Source organism: Talaromyces stipitatus, genomic scaffold, assembly GCF_000003125.1.
Source record: "Talaromyces stipitatus ATCC 10500 scf_1105507295541 genomic scaffold, whole genome shotgun sequence".
NCBI classification, from domain to species: domain Eukaryota; kingdom Fungi; phylum Ascomycota; class Eurotiomycetes; order Eurotiales; family Trichocomaceae; genus Talaromyces; species Talaromyces stipitatus.
Window position 1 is genome coordinate 36621 of NW_002990115.1, and position 17586 is coordinate 54206.

Genomic DNA, 17586 nt, shown 5'->3' on the forward strand with positions numbered 1-17586 from the left:
CTGAGAAGACTAAAAATAGTATCCCTATGGACTGTGAGGCAATTATTCAAGGCAACTGTGGCACTAGTGGCAGATTATGCCTTGAATGTCTGGATGCATGCCTGTAGAATAAAAGGGACACAGTATCTGAATAGAATATAAAAATATGGAGCCATTGCAGTTATAGGATCCTTCCAGACAGTTGTAACTACAGTGGCAGAGGTAGAAGCAGACATTCAACCATTTTACATTCAACATACAGAGAAAGCTACAAAACTTTGGATCAATATCTAGACTCTACTGAAATCTAATCTGCTAACCAGAGTGAGAACCATCGCTATCCAGAGGTTCTAGTCTCCGCTACAGAGGATTACTCAACTGCTAGCGACTATAATCAGTGAACGGATAGAGACTATCCAAGCATTTACAGTATCACCTTGGACCAACTGGATACCATCAATTTGTGAAACAGACGAGGATAAAGCCATTAGCAATGTCAACAAAGCAGTAGGCATTCTAATTGCGACAAGCACATCTATTAAATTGGATAAGGTGGGCATAGGAGGCTGCATAAGAGATACCCGGGTAAGTGGGAATAGTATATCTAGTCACTCAATCCTCTTGGGCAAAAGAACAGAGCAAAATCCCTACACAGCGGAGCTGGAAGCAATTGCAATCTCCCTGGAATGTATCCCACGGCAGACATATCAGAGATGCATATTTATCCTCAGTAGCAATAGATTGGCACTGTCTGCAATTAGCCAACCCCGTCAATAATCAGGCCAAAAATTAATCCAGCAGATATATAAATAGGTTCAAAACCTACAGCAACAAGGAAATGCGGTGGTCATAATTTAGATTCTAACATGCTCAGACATGACTATGAAACGGCAAGCAAAAGCAGAGGCATAGAAAGCAACAAGAATTAAATTACTACCAGAAAAATAGCCATATCAAGCAAAATCAATAGCTATCAGGCTTGCTCTTGCGGAAAGGCAACATGAATGGACTCTCCCAGAACATATTGGAAGATACTCCAGAACGGTGGATATAGCTCTTCCAGGAAAACACACAAGAAGCTTATATAATAGACTGAATTGGAAAGAGGCAAAGATCCTAGCCCAACTTCAGACTAGAATGACAAGGCTCAACAGCTATCTTAATCGGATAGGTGCAGCAGAGTCGAATCTCTATGCCTGTGGCCAAGTAAGCAAGACAATAGAGCACTTCTTATTCCGCTGCACACAATGGACAGCGATGAGAGAAGACATGAATCAGTGCATAGAATTAAGATGAGGAAATCTATCCTTCTTCCTGGGCGGTAAATCACGTTCAGACCCAGATTGATGGCAACCAGATATGAAGGCCGTCCATGCAGCAATCAAGTTCGCAATCGCTACAGGAAGATTGGAACCTGAACCTGAATCTGAACCTCAATTAACGCAGTGAAAAGTGAAGCTATTCCCCTACCTCCCACCCCTTTCCCTCCCTAACTCTTCCTCTCTTCCAGGGTAGATCTCGCTGCAGCCGCCGAAGATAGGACACTGCACACTTGGAGAAGATAACCTTTAAGATCATCTACTAGCCAACACTTTTAACAAGGGAGCCCCTAACAAACCAACCAAAGAAGCCAAACACCAAGCACATACATGTTAAGAAAACAACTTATGGGCTATCGCGAGTTCATGCCGGATCTGTGGGAAATGACTATCAGCCGGTTTCAAAATGTTTGAGACTCTTGGCACGGATTTCTTCAAAAATGTCGACACACGTACATTTTCCTACATATTTTAAACTTCACGCGAAACAACGTGCTAATACGTGTAATTTTATACAAAATCTCGTGTCAAATTTGAAGCCAAATTCGTTTCTAATTTGGGGAATTCAAATCGCGCGATATACCAAGTCATGGAGCTACCAAACCGACCTGCCACTGAGAACATTGCCCTTGAAGCAGGTCAACAAACTCGCCAGCTTATCCCACGCCCTCTTTCAAATAAGAGCAACGCCTTGTCTGGCGATAAAATTTCCCAGATTGGACGATATTTACGCCTGGGTTGGAAATGTGAAGCCATCGCGAGCGCCTGCAATGTTTCAAGAGCCACTATCTTCCGGTATCAAAGCAACCTCTTGTGGTATGGCAGCCTCCGGAAACCTGCTTATCGAAGCCTAGGACGAGCAAGGAAGCTATCTCAAGCAGACGAGGATGCTGTTTTTGAATATCTCCTTCATGAGAGCTGGCGGCAACAAGATGAAGTCAGATCCTGGTTATATTATGAGCGTGGTGTGGATGTTAGTGTGCCAACAATATCTCGATTATTTAAGCGCCGTAAATGGTCAAGAAAACAGCTTAAGCGAATCTCGTTAAACCGGAGTGAACCTCTTCGCCGTGCCTATCTTGATGATATACGCCAATTTGCAGCGGATGATCTTATCTTCCTTGACGAGTCGATATTTAACGAGAAAACGGGCTGGCGTCGACACGCGTATGCACCGATTGGAGATGATGCTGAAATAGATGCAGATATAAATTGGGGCAAGACATGGAGCATCTGCGCAGCAATGACGCTGGAGGGCTATCTTCCCTGTACTGGCATAAAAGATGGATATTATAGTACTGGTGACTTTGCGGATTGGCTTGAAACAAAATTGATACCAGCACTCAGCCAGATACACCAATTCCCAATGGTTATTGTTCTTGATAACGTCAAGATCCATACACGCGAACACGTTAGTCAGATTATTGAGAGCGCAGGACATCTTATTCGATATTTACCACCATATTCACCCAATTATAACCCGATAGAACTCACCTTTAGTGTTCTTAAATCGTGGATGAAAAGGAACTGGATTTTCTTGCGTGAGACATGCAGCAACTACGGTGAATTTATCCATCTTTCGATTCAACAGAGTCGTTGTGATAGATTCGCCAGAAAACACTTTAAACACGCTGGGAATGGAGTGTATATTGAAGAGAAAGAACTCATTGAATTTCATTAATTTCTCGCGCAGTATGAGGCAGATCTAAGCGTCAACTTATTCAGTGAATAGTATCAAATATTCTTAAAGCAATCAAACAAAGCGATTAAATGAAATAATCTAATAAAGTAATGTATTAATACCTAGAACTTCATCATATAGTCGAATTTCCACCTCCTAACGCACCTAGAGCCATGGCTGCAGCATGTTCGTCGTGGACACGGCGTACGAACTGCCTATACTGGCGTAACTCTCTCTTGAAGCCTCTCGCCAGACCGTCTGAGATGCCTGCCTTTATTGCACGTTGATATGCCGGGGTTTTATCGTCTTCCATTTGCCTCAACTCTCGTATGGACCAGTCATTTGCAAATATGGTTGATTGAGCATCTTCCCATTTCTTCTTCCTATCTTGATTCTTGATTGAGTTGATTTTCCAGGTGAAAAATTTGGCAAGCGTGTCATATTCGTCCTCATTTGAATCTATCGAACTAGATGACCTCGGGCGTGGTGTTGGTGTAGCAGGAATAGCCTTAAATCGTGCAGGAGTTTTATCAGTTTTAAATGATAGCAAAGAAGGGCTTGTTGTTGATCTTCGAGGCAATGAATAAGCCATTTAATGAGGTGTTTATGTTAATAAATCGCGCTGTTCTCGCAGTAAATGACGACGCTCTTTCTCCTCGTCACGATGTTCCTGTTTTTCCTGCATTGCTTCCATCTGTTCCATCAATCTATACTGCATTTGTTGCTCATACATCTTCGTCTGCATCTCTATAAATTGCTCCATAATCTGGGTATTGTTCTTTTTAACAGGTTATCGAGAATCTCGGTTTATCAAACCTTGTTTTTTCGTCCAATACTGCTTCAACTTATCTAGTGGATTCTCAATGGTTGCACCACCTGAAGCTATCCGATTGGCCCAAAGCTCATGCTGAGTAGCGAGGATATTATAGTGCTGAGTATTGTCCATAGGATCAGGGAAGTAAAAGTTGTTATAATTCGTACAGTTTCTATCGTTGCATTGATATTTCTGCATCAACTGACGTTGGAAATCACCAGCTGTCAATATTCGGTCTTGTCTCGCTTCACGGATTGCAGCCTCTTCCAATAACTGAGTGGTACGAGTAGAACGGATTTGTGTCGGCAGTACAGGGGGCGAGCTTGGAATAGATATTGGATCCTGGGGTTGTTGAGCTGTCGATATTGCTGTCCTTTTTTTCTTTGATATAAGTGCTTCGCAGGCCACTTTGATCTCAAAAAGAACGCATAAAGCTGTACCGGGATGAGCCTCTCGTTTATTATCAATGAGATCTAAAACTTTGAGGGTCTCAGTGATAGAAAAATCATCAAATTGATGGCTTAATTGTCTTCCACGACCAGACATTGATTTCACAAATGCCATACAAGTTTCAAATGTAAAAGGTTTGTCATCAGTGTATTTGACAATCTGGTCATGGAACTGATCTTCTACAACACCAAGATCAAATGAACGTCGAGTCATATCATGGAGTGTTTGACTGATGACTTTTCGCTTGTTAATATAGACTCTCAGATCAATGCCAATCGAATAATCACGCTGGCTGATTTCATGATTAAATTCGTCCTGGATATCAGATGTGTTGACAATACTAATATCCTCCCGGGCCTCACGAAGAGCGTGCTCGGCGACCTTGATACATCGTTTAGCGCTGAGTTTTTTGAAATCCTCCTTCGCGTTATAAAGGTTTGTCGCTGCTATCTTGATATCCAGTGAATTAAATGGTGTTGACTCGTTTAATGGCATATCACGCAGCAGGCGATTCTCTTCTTCATCATATTCACTGTTCAAATAATCGGCCATATTCCAACCTGGAGGTCTACCTGGAACTACCACGGGAAGATCATCATCCTCACTAACGCTATCTTCGTTGTCATTGGTTTCCTCATTAGTATCTGCTTCTAGGGATGCAATAATAGACTCATCCCTTGGTGCATTAGATTGTGCGCGGAGAGGTGTAGTTTCCACTGAACTGTCTGGAGCGTCTCTTAAAGACGTTATATCGAACCATACTCGCTTTGCAGATGGCGTTTTGGAAGGAGACCGCGTAGTAGATTTCCTTCCTGAAGGTGCTGGCCGCTTGCGATAACTATTTGCCTTCTTCGCAGCGTCTTGATGAGTTTTCTGTATAGCGGTTTTTGATGTTATTAGCGCAGGTAATCCGAATTCCTCTTGCCGCTCCTTCATGCGCTGTATTTGGTTCTGGGCTCTAGTTGGCACATAGTGCCTTTCATCAAAACTCTCCCCCGGTCGAATAGAACGTGGAATATGAAGCGATCGAAGGTTGTATGGGTTCGTTGTTGGAGGTTGCTGAGAGGCAGTGGCATCCTTGGAGGCGCGTCGAGGTGGCATGGTTCGATATCACGATGTTCGGAGATTTCCTAAACTAGAAATGACTTTGTTTTCAAAGTTGACACGAGATTTTGTATAAAATTACGCGTATTAGCACGTTGTTGCGCGTGGAGTTTAAAATATGTAGGAAAATGTACGTGTGTCGACATTTTTGAAGAAATCCGTGCCAAGAGTCTCAAACATTTTGAAACCGGCTGATGTAATTAGCGCACTAGTGCCCTTTAGGTTAGCACCTCCGGGCGTAATAAAACATCCATCCATCCATCCGTATAGTGATTCGTAAGATCGCTATTCAAACATAAACAAACATCAAAACTTGAAATTATACGGGCTGTGCAAACGTAGCTGGTCATGGTGGTTGCACGTGATGTGGCGCGGGGCGTCTGGTTTTTTTACGCTTCATTTCCCCAACGCATTGGTAAACTTCTGAGGTCTGCATACTCTTCAGAACGCCAGGTCACCATAATTATAGCTTAACGAGGATCTATTCAACCATCGGGTATTTACAACATCTTGAATATCGATATGATCATCGGACGTGTGGATGGCACACCCCATCTAAATAGGATCTCGTTTTTCACGAGAGATGTGGACCAGCTGCCGGCGAACCCCGTCCTTAGTATTATGCATTTCACTTTCCATTCCGGAGTCGACATCGCAGATCAATCGCATCTAGCATCTATACCCTGGAGAAAGTCGTTGAAGTACGTCTCAACAATTCCAGGATTCCAAGGGCTGTATTGGGCTCCAGTGGATCAGCCTTCGTCATGCCAGCAAATAATCGTTTTGATCCAGTGGGATAGTGGTCGTGGCTGGAGATGCTTTCAACGCTCTTTAGGCTTCAGTATGATGCTTGGTTACATTGAAAACATTTCTAATCGGTGCATTCAGCTTGCTCTTCCTGTCGACAGCTTATTCACATCTCAGAGTTGTCTTGAGCTTGTATCCTTTCAGTTCTCCGAGGCGCCGTCTACTGATCAGATTGCTGGGTTGAGGTCCAAATGGAACGATATATTCTCCTCATATCTCAGCAATGCTTTAGTCGAGTCCAGGCTGATTCATTTTTGTGGAGAGTGGCTTGAAGTGGACAAAGATTCCGAAGATCGGTTTTTTGTTGGTTTGCTCTTCTGGAAACATTGTCAGGCAAATAACAACCAGGATCGAATTCAGCCAAGTGATCCTCAGAATCTCGAAAAGAATATCGAGGAGATTCGAAAAGATGCAACAAACGTGGTATCAGCTTCCACCACTCCACTGAATCATATACCTTTCAAAATCTCTACTCTTCAATCATTAGGTCGTCAACCACTATCTGTGCCAGAAATAGAGCATCCACTTTTTCAAACGCCTACAGAGCCTGAGTACAATCTGGATGAATTTGTGTTATCAAGTGGTCAGGACCGGCTTCAGGTGGAATCTATGATAGAAGCGAGACGAGGGGAGCGTATTGCCGGTGGACCCGCTGGTACGTGGCTTGAGATGGGATTGCTTTCTGAGCATCATTTACCGCAAAGGCTAGAGTATAATGCGAGCCCTAATATGGAAATGATATCTTTTCGCGCCCCAATCGGGGATCCACAGGTCGAAAGTTCATTTGAGCATCTTCGAAAGGAACTCTGGGGCTTGGGAAACTGTCCTGATCTATTCTGGGGTAGAGACAAAGAAATGGAAGATGGACAGAGCAATACAAACCTACTGTTTATACGTACGTTACACCATCCTTGGTGCTGAAATATTGATATAATAACATTGCCACTTTTGCAGAGATCGAAGAATCAAAATATCCAAGGCCAGAATTTCAAGCACGAGTCCAAAAGTCCTTCCAAAGCTTCGCAGATAGGTGTGGTAAGGCTTTACAGGACATATCTTACAGAAGTATCGTTAGTCCAATTCGATGGGGTGTTCATCAGAATATGGACATTACCATTTTTGATGTCTCAAAAAATGAGTGGGACCAGCGATCATTTGAAATTGCTTTTTCTAATTTCCGGGAGTATGTTGACAACTTCTCATTGCAGACGGAAAGGTTAGAGACTCACAGGCTGATATTCAATTGCGCAGAACCACGGCTCAACATCAAATTCAACGACAGCCTTATGGACCTTATAACGCTTTCATGCCGACAGGTCAAGGATGGGTCGTTCGCCATCAAGATTCTTCATTTGACATCCACGAACCCGAGACAGTGCGACAATTTATGTCCTATTTCAACTGCGAGAAGGAAGAAGGTGCTCGAAAAGAGTGGTACGGCGACTTTGCTCAACGAGCCCAGACCGAATATGAACTCTTAGGTCATATTGTGGATTGTATACGGACTGTGTGCACTCGCATAACTTCACATTACCTAGTTATGGAAAAAGAAGATGACTGGATGATTGCGGACAAGTTGAAAAGGGAGGAGGAAAAAGCCAACAAGCCGCCTTCGCCAGCGCCTAAGTCTATCTTCGATCTTTCATGGGCTAAACCGCCGAAGAAGCCTGACATATCATTTCACGTCAGATGATGTAGATTAGATACCATTATGGTCCAGCTTATAATAGAGGCATCAGCCAATAGGCACTTGAATGGTACAGATTAGTAACTCATAATCCAGACTCAGAGGCTCCATGCGGAAGGATAAAATCATTTTCCGATTATATTCCTGAAAAAGGCATTCGAACTCAGCATGATGGCCGATGCCGAGGTTTTCCTCGGGATCAGATTTCGTGATACTGGTCGCATCCAGACGTTTTGTGCTGATACAACTGGGATTTGGTCATCTCATTTATCGCATCTGGTGAGTTTCCTCGCTGTATTGTCTACAGGGCTCATTGAAATAGGATACATACTATCCGGTCCCGGAACGTAAAACGCCGGATGATTTCTCCGGGAGCGTGAACATAAAGTCACAAGTCTTGGAGCAATAAGCGAATATAGTGTCACATAGATGGGCTCAAAATCGATTTTGAAATTAGGGGTACTGCTGGAGCAATCTAATTTACAGTTTATTAGAGTACTGGTTGAATGTGATATTGCAGAGTTCAATTTCCTGATAATAATAACATTTTATTTGCATAAGTCATCGTGAGGAGCGAACGCGGGAGGACCACCATAATTGTGTCTGCCAATAACATGGCGATCGCCGATGAAAAGCATGAAGATTTACGTTGACTTTTTTGGTAGATTGACTGACAGAGGTATTCATTATCACGCTCGATGTTACAAAGCAAGCAGATCAATTTTGTATTGAATACTTTCGGTGTTGGCCCTTGCCGCGGGACTTGTTACCTCATTCGATATGAGAGGCCTGTAGGCAGAAACATGAAAGCCAATTGGTTCTCTGCGACCCACCCTAAGTCTTGGGCGGGCGCGAGACATTCTCACCTCAACGATCATTTACCACTCAAACATCAACTCCCTTTCCTATCTCATGCAGCGATTCAATCGTTCGACTCGATGGATTGTTCTCAATTTTTGCGCTCACTAGTATCTGGAATATGAAACGTGCAACACCATTCCGAGGCCTAAATATAACAGCTCAATTCAATGTTGATTCCAGCAGCTAGGCTAGGGAACTAGACATGAGAAAGGAAAGGGAAAAAGAAGAAGGGTGCCCTAAAGTTATCCACTGATATCTCGAGCTCTATCGCGTAACCATAGCTTAATGTTACGGGCTAGTCCCGCCTAATGCTCACTATAAGGGCATACTCGAATAGAAAACATAACATGAGGAAAGGAAAGAGAAAGAAAACAACAAGTTCTTCACGCAGGTACAATCTTATATAGGCAAGGGGAATCGGGAGCTTCTGACGGGCTTCTCTCTAGGAATAGTCTCATGTCCGGGTCGCTAAGATTGTTGGGGTTGCCGGAGATCTACAGAGAGCGCTATTGTCAATATCCGGTCAGATATTGGATGTCCACTCATGATCTGGGAATAGCTTCGTGTTCGGGGCTGTCGGGGATCGGCGAAAGGCGCTATTGTTAATATCCATGAGGGCTTCGCCCAAACATGCTCATGAGGTCAGCTCATAACACTTAATTAAATCTAACCCTACATTTGTCCTTCACCACTTTCTGCCTTAGGCTCTGTCATGCTATGGTTATGACCATCAGATGTAGATCTATTTAAATGTAGATCTATATTAATCTAGATCTGTTTTAAAGTATAAATATGTTCAAATATAAACGTTAATTCAACTGTGGATCCATTTAACTGTACCATGATACATAGTAGATCCGTTCAAGTGTGGATCCGTTCAAGTGTAGACCCCTATTTAAGTGTGGATCTGTTCAAGTGTGGACCTGTTCAAGTGGATCTGTTCAAGTGTGGATCTGCTCAACTAAATCTGTTCAATTGTGGATTCCTTCGACCAGATCCGTTCAATTGGATTCGTTTAACTGTGGATATTGTTAGTCCTGCAAGAGGCTCTAAGTGTGACGGCTCAGTCAGTCGATGCCTGATGAATGCCTTAAAGAGTTGCATGTGACCTCAATATATGTTTCCCAAACCCTACGCCAAGCAGGACTAAATTACTTTTAGAGAAACTTCATTACAGCCCCACTTCGCTGTACCATGTATTTTACAGAGGAGCGATTCATAAGTCATTGACAACGCAAGTAATTTTGGCAGGCTTGGCAGTAACGCCACTTACACGAATACTCTCAAATTGTATTAAATTGCATCAAATTGAATCTATTCAAATAGCTGTTAATAGAAAGAAAATGATAGACTCAGTTAGGGGTGCACATGAATAAGGATTTTCTTATTTGTATTTGAAATGTTATAAGATACATTATTCATATTCGACTACCATTTTCGGGGCCATTATTCGTATTCAATTTGTAATTATTCGTAGAATTACTAAAATACTGCTAATTCTATTTAAGTCATAACATGTCGCGTCGGTTTTGATAGACGCGTATTTACCATTCTGCTGTATTTTTTTGAAAATAGTTACTTCAGCTATTTCCTCTTTCAATATTATGAATAAGTCTTCTGCATCTTTAGGCAAGCGTCCTCAGCGCTCTTAAAGGATTGATTATCATCTTTTTAATGATGACAGCAATGAGGAAGTACCTCTGGAAGATCACATCACCAAGAGAACTCATTTAATTTAACTGGATAATAGCATTGACCCTATTACTCCTGACGACTCAGTAAGTCAATTAATCTAAGCCTGGAGTCTGCTAGCAGATATTTCCTAGCAGGAAGCGTCAAGCAACATCGAACTTGAGACATCTAGCATCTCTTGCGATCCTGAGCGCTCACAGAAGAGGCTACAGAATCAGTTATTATGGGCAAAGTTTGATATCGTACCTCTCCCTGGAAGTCATTGGTGGCCAAAGAGAGGAAAAGGCCCACTTAAAGATTATAAAATATGATGTACTCGATGTGGTTGGAAGACGACCGATTCTGCAAGAGCAACCTCAACATCAAAGATGCAATTTCATCTTAATAAACATGGTGTCTTTTCAAGCGGAACTGTAAATAGTCAAGAAGACAACAAATCCAGCATAAAACAATCATCTATTATTAGTTCCTTTTAGAGACAAGCAGAGAATCAGGCAGCAAAACACTTAGAACAGAATCTGGTGCGTTGGATAGTAACGGAGAATATGGCATTCAATGCTATTGAATTACTAATATTCCAGAATATATTCAGAGATCTAGGGATTGAGCTTCCATTTACATCCCGCATGACAATTACTTGCTGAATTGATACAGAATTTGATTCTTATCGAGCATGTTTGATCAACGATCTGGATCAGACATGTTAAACAATTGCACTTTCCTTAGATGCTTGGACTAGCAAGAATTACAAGGCTATATTCGCAGTTATCGGTTATTGGTTGACAGCTGATTTTCAATACCAAGAGAGAGTTCTTGACTTCACAGAGCTCACTGGCATTCATAGTGGAGAGAATATGGCAGAGGTACTCCAGACGACCTTGGAAGAGCTTAATATTGAACATAAAGTGCTCACGATTATAGCAGACAATGCTGCTAACAATGAGACTTTGATGCCAGAATTATATTTCAATCTTAAAGAGAAATTTGATAATATGATGTCTCCTGCCAATGGCGAAAGAAAACTCCAGAGATTTCAAGGGCTGGATAGCTATATGCGCTGCATAGCGCATACACTAAATCTGATTGTCAGTAATATACTGTCTATGTTGAAAGCCAGCGATCATAAAATAGCAGTAGCAGCTTGTGATCTTATGTAGGAGAACAAAGATATAGGTCCACAGTCTGCATTATCTAGACTCTGGATCATGGCCCTTTGGATAGCGAGAACACCCCAGCAAAAGTAGCAATAGAAGCTCATCTATCAAACTCATCGTTTGAAGGATAAGTTTATCCAGTATGATGTTGATATACGTTGGAACTCCACCTACCGAATGCTAAGAGATGCATTGGATTCAAAACAGCAAATAAAAAAGTGGATTGAGCATCAAACTTATCTTCCACCCTTCACTAAAGAAGAATGGGATTATTTGCGGCAGATTGGAACTGTTCTTTCTAGATTTGAGGAGTTTACTCTCACTGTTTTAAAGCGCCAACCACAGGTCAGCCTAGCAATACCTATCTACTATGAGGTGCATGATCTATTGCATGAAGCTGTTTCTAGAAAAGGAGAATTTCAAGATCTTTATGAAGACATTGATGCAGCTGCATCTGTAGGTCTGAACAAATTTTGGAAATACTACAACCTAATGGATGGTCAGGATGCCTGCTAGGCCCAATGCGGTACCGACGTCGACCTGTATGGTGGGCAGTCCCATGATCTATTGTTAACATCGCTAAGTTGATCGATGTAGCCTCACACTTCACTAACCAGAATTGAGAATTCTTACCGCTAGAAATGTACGACGGAAAGATCTGACTCTTGCTAGTCACTATTTTACGTGTCTCGATTATCGAAATTAGTCAATCTTCAAGTGTCATGTCCTGGATTCCGGCATAGTTTCTGATCTCCCACATCATTTGCACCCACCCTTTCACGTCTTCTGGGCTCATGGCGTCCTCATCTTCGGTATCATCGCCTAGCCAGTCACCAAATTCATCTAGGGGATCAAAATCGTCGTATCGTACTAAGATGAATGATTTTCCTTTGCGATATGCAAATTCGAAATCTCTGTTGACTAAGCAATATACTGGTCGCCTCCCATTTCCACTCTGATCTGCAAACCAAAAACCAATTAAAACGCCTTCATGGATGAATATGGGAGTCGAACACTGTTCACAATCTGGGTCATCCTCCTCGACAGTAATATCTTGTTGGGAGTCACTTTCTATCTCTATTGAAGGGATTGGTTTGTCTGGACAACTCCTTGATGGTATTGTGCATCGCTTTTTTGAAGCGGGCTGGATCGAAGGACTCTTATCTTGTTCCTGTTTACATTTTGAGGATAAGCGGCGAGATGACTCTGAGATAGACTGTTGAGTTGGCGATTTATGGCTTGTCATGTTTGCTTGAACAACTGCCGGGAGTACTTGATCGAATTGATAGATGAGTTCACAAAACTACCACTCTCCACAATTAGCATGCGTCTCTCACGGTGATACTGGGCACTATACATCTTGTCTGATGTCCCTGGGTTTCTTTTGGTGGTTGGAGAGAAGTAAAAGGGAAACAGAATAAAAGTGCGGACAGAGGCCTTTATGTAGTCGGACCACCAAGTATTTTGGCATCCTAGGATGCTGAAACCTAAACCGTGTCTGCGATGCTACAACTAATCATGGATCAAGCGGAAACACACGGTGAGGCAGATCGATAGAAGTGGCTTGCTACCAGGTTCTTCCAGTACGCTTGAGCATGGATTGGTGGTCGTTCAAGAATTCAAGGACCACTTCGAAATAGATTCTGCCTATCCAAGGGCACATACACGATTGTACGTGCCCAATCATTGATGCAGGAACCAGCCACAGTGGTATCCAAAAGGGTGCCGGATTGCTCCTGTGCATGACGACAAATCATGCATTAACCGAGCTTGTCGCCAGTATCCTCTCAAAGACCTCACCTCGGAGTCTTCAATTTGTCCTCCAAAGACACGACTATGGCAGAGAATTGGGTATAGCATAGCTTCTTGTCCGATGACACTACGATTCCGGATTGATGCTTCGGCGGATTGATCCTAGGAAGTCCACGTCGGGATAGCGAGATGGCCAAGTCGAATTAATTATGGTTGTTCGAGCTACCCCATCTTCCTGCGAGGAATTTCAGCTATATTATACCATTCAAGGCATTATCAATCACTACACACCTCAAATTTAAGAATGCCTTGCAATGATGGAAATACCGTCGCTCACTGTGATTATTTTCCGCTTTGGGATAACTGGCGCCGATTAAGGAGCCATGATACGTGCTGTTGGCAGTGCCACGCATGATTAGGACAAATTGAAGCTCGACTTTTCGATGACGAGTGCTCTATTTTAGGGATACTACGTTGTGATGGTGGCCACCTTTCATATCTGATTGGAGTTGCGAGCCCAGGTTTCGCATAATGGGCTCACTCATGCACCTGATTTTCCCGAAATCACAAGCTCAGCCCCCTTGAAATTGATCAAGCATTGGCATAAATAGCAGGGACTTCCCACTATAGGGCGACTTTGTCCTCTTAAAATTCTTTCAACCAGCCCTGACACGTCCATCGAAATGGAGACACAGCAACAACCTGCTCTTGTCCAGACTGATGACTGGCGTATCCCAGGTTTGATAGACGAAGCGGAAGAAGAGCTTGCACCTGAAGGTCCCACACAGGTATTACATGACTCTCCTCCCTCCACCATTTCCTTTGATGAGGATTCACCTCCGCGACAGCCACATAGTGAACGACTGTCGCCCAGTGAAGAGGTTGAAGAAGCAGCGGGTTGCCCTTCACCAGTTATTGAAATAAGTGACGACGAGGATGATAATCATCCACGACCGCGACTTCGAAATACGGATCGCCCTGATTATACTTATCGAGATTACCTAAATATAATGGAATATGCGATCTCGGCACCTCCTCGGCGCAAATGGAAAGGAGAAGATTCCGATGCGGTAGATTTTCAGTCTAAAGTCGTAAGGATTTCTTGTCTAGGTATCTCAATCTTGACTAACAATTAACAGAACCAACTCGTAATGGAAATCCAAGGACCGTACGAGGCCTTGGAAAAGGAGAACAAACGATTAAAACAAGAGAGACATCAATGGATGAAGGACAAGAAACAGCTGCAGCTTCAAATTCAATATTTACGGCGACAAATCGATGAACAGAAACAGCGCAATATCTTGAAGTGTATTCTATGCCATCGAATATTCAACGAGAGCTGGAGAGTTCTGGGATGTGGTCATACTCTATGTAAGAATTGCGTGGAGGACATCAAGTCCAAGGATTCCTTGTTCGAGTATCCTTGTCCTTATGCTCAGTGCAAGAAGCCGATTCAATCTTGTTTAGACTTTTATCCAAATGTGGTGGAAGCATAGCTCTGGCATGAAGACTTTTCACATAATAACATTGCTTATTTTGCTGTATATGAGTCAATTTACAATGTATCTATGCGTGTTTTCTCCAGCGCCACCATTTGTCAATATGCAGTTATCTGCTTACCGATACTGACAGCTGACTCAATGAAATTACAGAAGGCTCTTTTAGGAAGTAGTCCAATTTCTTTGGTCCCTCGGGGTTTAGTACAGACTGACAATAGTTGCATACGTTGTCTGGCTGTTCCCTATGGTTCAGCTGATAGTGGATCCACCATACACTCCAGTCTTCTCCCCATTCATGATGGTCCTTTTTGAAATGTTCATAGCATACAATGTCAAAGGTGCGGCGCTCATACTTGAATCAATCTGCGATTGCTTCTGCAGATTATTGGAGGCATACATTGCTGTCAACTCATCGAAGTCTGAATGAGTTGCAGTCTTTCTAGGAACATCTGAGACACAATGCCCTTTTCTAAGAGCATTACCTAAGCTAATGTATTTCCATTTGACGACTAGAATTAAGGGATATTCGGCTTTCCCGGATTCCAGTCCGAGTTCAAAGATAAAACTGCAAGAAATGATGGAGTGGCGCAACTCCACGATATCATGCTCTGAAACGCCCGATTCAAGGCTTACTCCGTACTCAAGAAGCCCACTTTTGATAGTAATTTGCACGAGATGATCATGTATTCAATGATTCCTGTACTAACATGGCGTGGCTAGGCTTTTGTTGCAGGTTAATGATAGGTTGTATATTTGCTTAGTTACTTGTTACAGTGAATGTAAATATTTCAAGTTCGTGCTCCAATACACCTGAATAGAGCCTCGAGATCTCCCGGGAAATCGTTTTTGGAACCTCTTCGTGATCACAGACCATGACAAGCCATCTTCCTTCAATTTTATGAGAAGCTCAATTTCATCGGGTTCCCACGCTTTGCCCTTTCTGGACCTGATTGAAGTAGCACGTCTGCGATTGGGAGTTGGCGGGAGTCGCCGGCGCTGTAAGCAAAGGGATTCCGGCGACTTATCTGCAGTCTTGGCTTGCGTGAAGGGAAGCTCCGCGCTAGCTGCAGAGAGTGACTCTGATAGTCCGTATTGGAACAGCCAAGAAAAGAATTCGAGACGTTCGTGGAGTGACGCCGCTGAGAAACATGAATACAGTGTGGACTGATAATTCTTCGCTGCCAGGGCATCACTTCGACTTTGCTTGCAGGGTGGTTCTGCATCTATTGCATTGCTTGATGGCCTTTTGGATGAGAACTGTGGTGCTTCTGCTGCGGTTTGAAGCACATTAAAAGATGCTGAAGCGTGTCCTAGACCCTCGATATTTTGAGCATGTCCATGTAGCGTGAGTGATTTAGGTGATATGGGATACGCAGGAGAGCCAGAGCAATCTGGCGCATCGTTCTCGCTCGGTTTATCTTCATTCATTTTCTCTCCCTCGAGAATTGCTGGATCAATTGGGATAATATCGTCTTCTGGTTTGTCTATCAATCAGTCAAGCCAGCCACATTGTGCGTGATATAAGCCCAAACTTACGAGGGACAGGAGTAGACCTCTCCTGCTGAGTGTTAGGCTGTAAAGATGGAGCTTTCGATGAACCGTTTGATTGATCCTCGTTTCCTGATTCATCATCCCCACATAACGAAAACATATCGTATAAAGAAACTGGCTCATTGCCATTGAATTGAATATCAAAAATGCCAGTATGACTAAAATGAGGATCAATTTGTCCCGGTGCTTGCTCAATCGCACCATCACGCCTGGCAAGGGGTACAGAAGGGTTAGAGCAAACTTTCTTAGCACGTGATACGCGTTGCGAAGGGTCTTCAAATATAATATGATCCATGGTGTCCTAGAAAGCAGAGATTTATATGAAAAGGAGACGAAAGTGCAGTGTCTATTTACCATGAGAAAAGCGGAATACTGAGGGTTTATATGGTTTAGGTGACGACCTAAACACGCTCTTCTGGTGTGCCTGGAAATCAGATTCCTGTGAATTTCTGATACCGCAGTCATGAGTTCACCGTCCTTTCCCTAACTGCAAAGAGCTGAGATTGCGCGAGACTATGGTTGGAAGACTGTCAGCTTCGTTTCCAGTTCCCAGCAATGCGTCATTTTTGCTATTGGACGAGCGGAGGAACAGGAATGACGATGTTTCTACTCCTGCGTTGATAAGAAAAACTCCCAGAAGAGACTGGCGCATCGTCATTGGCCTCTAGAACAGCTCATTTGTTATGCAATGTAGTCATCTTCGTGACCGTCTCCATGTACGCGCTCAAATATTAAGGGGCTATGCAAAATAGCTTCACGCCCGAACCAAGTATTACCAGGATTATGAATCCCGTTCGCCCCCATCACCAGCTTAGCCTCCTGCTCGCTGCACCAATAGATTTCCCCTGTCCAACCAGGCATGCATGACTGGCAATACTTCGAACACGCAGGTCTCAATTTTGGTGCAAGCCAGACCGGCCCAATGGAGCAGTTGGCCCACAATTCAATCAATAAGTAGATTTTTTTTTCCACGTCAGCACCACGTCGTAATCGCTGAGACCGATCAACAGAGAAGGTGACATCGTCCACTTAGAGTATCCAGCCGGGCTGGCTGAAAGTGGGGAGTCTAGACGGTGGTCATGAGACAAGGCAGAATCCGGCCAAGACCGGATCATCAGCAAGTGCACGATCAGCGAGCTGTTGGCATAGAAAGAAGAAACAAGGAAACGCGGTTAAGTCGAGAAGAAAAGCACAGCTCGATCCTGAGCGTTATCATCATTCCATGAGCTGACTGTA

General features: G+C 43.2%; 5 protein-coding genes across 5 annotated transcripts, besides 4 other annotated features; 3 read left to right on the top strand and 2 right to left on the bottom strand.

Annotated features, from left to right (window-relative positions):
* Positions 1-1251: part of a mobile genetic element that runs on past the window's edge.
* Positions 1252-1704: 453 nt separating this feature from the next.
* Positions 1705-2979, top strand: TSTA_023470 (uncharacterized protein; the record flags this gene model as incomplete). Its single annotated transcript, XM_002479401.1, has 2 exons — positions 1705-1750; positions 1838-2979. The coding sequence occupies 2 exons, from the start codon at positions 1705-1707 to the stop codon at positions 2977-2979; spliced, it is 1188 nt and encodes a 395-aa protein (XP_002479446.1).
* Positions 1990-2808: a mobile genetic element.
* Positions 2038-2934: a mobile genetic element.
* A 582-nt stretch (positions 2980-3561) lies between the features above and the next one.
* On the bottom strand, positions 3562-5344 carry TSTA_023480 (uncharacterized protein; the record flags this gene model as incomplete). Its single annotated transcript, XM_002479402.1, has 2 exons — positions 3562-3726; positions 3796-5344. The coding sequence occupies 2 exons, from the start codon at positions 5342-5344 to the stop codon at positions 3584-3586; spliced, it is 1692 nt and encodes a 563-aa protein (XP_002479447.1). The 3' UTR covers positions 3562-3583.
* A 287-nt stretch (positions 5345-5631) lies between these two features.
* On the top strand, positions 5632-7893 carry TSTA_023490 (uncharacterized protein). The gene is made up of 3 exons (XM_002479403.1): positions 5632-7049; positions 7109-7337; positions 7406-7893. Exons 1-3 carry the CDS (start codon positions 5870-5872, stop codon positions 7845-7847), a joined length of 1851 nt encoding a protein of 616 aa, XP_002479448.1. The 5' UTR covers positions 5632-5869; the 3' UTR covers positions 7848-7893.
* A 2644-nt stretch (positions 7894-10537) lies between these two features.
* Positions 10538-12037: a mobile genetic element.
* A 1946-nt stretch (positions 12038-13983) lies between these two features.
* TSTA_023500 (uncharacterized protein) lies at positions 13984-14796 on the top strand (the record flags this gene model as incomplete). The annotated part of the gene is made up of 2 exons (XM_002479404.1): positions 13984-14391; positions 14440-14796. 2 exons carry the CDS (start codon positions 13984-13986, stop codon positions 14794-14796), a joined length of 765 nt encoding a protein of 254 aa, XP_002479449.1.
* Positions 14797-15567: 771 nt separating this feature from the next.
* On the bottom strand, positions 15568-16732 carry TSTA_023510 (uncharacterized protein; the record flags this gene model as incomplete). The annotated part of the gene is made up of 2 exons (XM_002479405.1): positions 16336-16732; positions 15568-16283 (listed from the first exon to the last, which is right to left on the bottom strand). The coding sequence occupies exons 1-2, from the start codon at positions 16643-16645 to the stop codon at positions 15568-15570; spliced, it is 1026 nt and encodes a 341-aa protein (XP_002479450.1). The 5' UTR covers positions 16646-16732.
* Between the last annotated feature and the right edge of the window lie 854 nt (positions 16733-17586).

What these genes read in the sequence shown, in the direction of transcription:
- TSTA_023490 (XM_002479403.1), top strand. Translation starts at nt 5,870, where the DNA reads ATGATCATCGGACGTGTGGATGGCACACCCCATCTAAATAGGATCTCG. An exon ending in TACAAACCTACTGTTTATAC is followed by an intron (nt 7,050 to 7,108) that starts GTACGTTACACC and finishes CCACTTTTGCAG; the next exon opens with AGATCGAAGAATCAAAATAT. An exon ending in GCTTTTTCTAATTTCCGGGA is followed by an intron (nt 7,338 to 7,405) that starts GTATGTTGACAA and finishes TCAATTGCGCAG; the next exon opens with AACCACGGCTCAACATCAAA.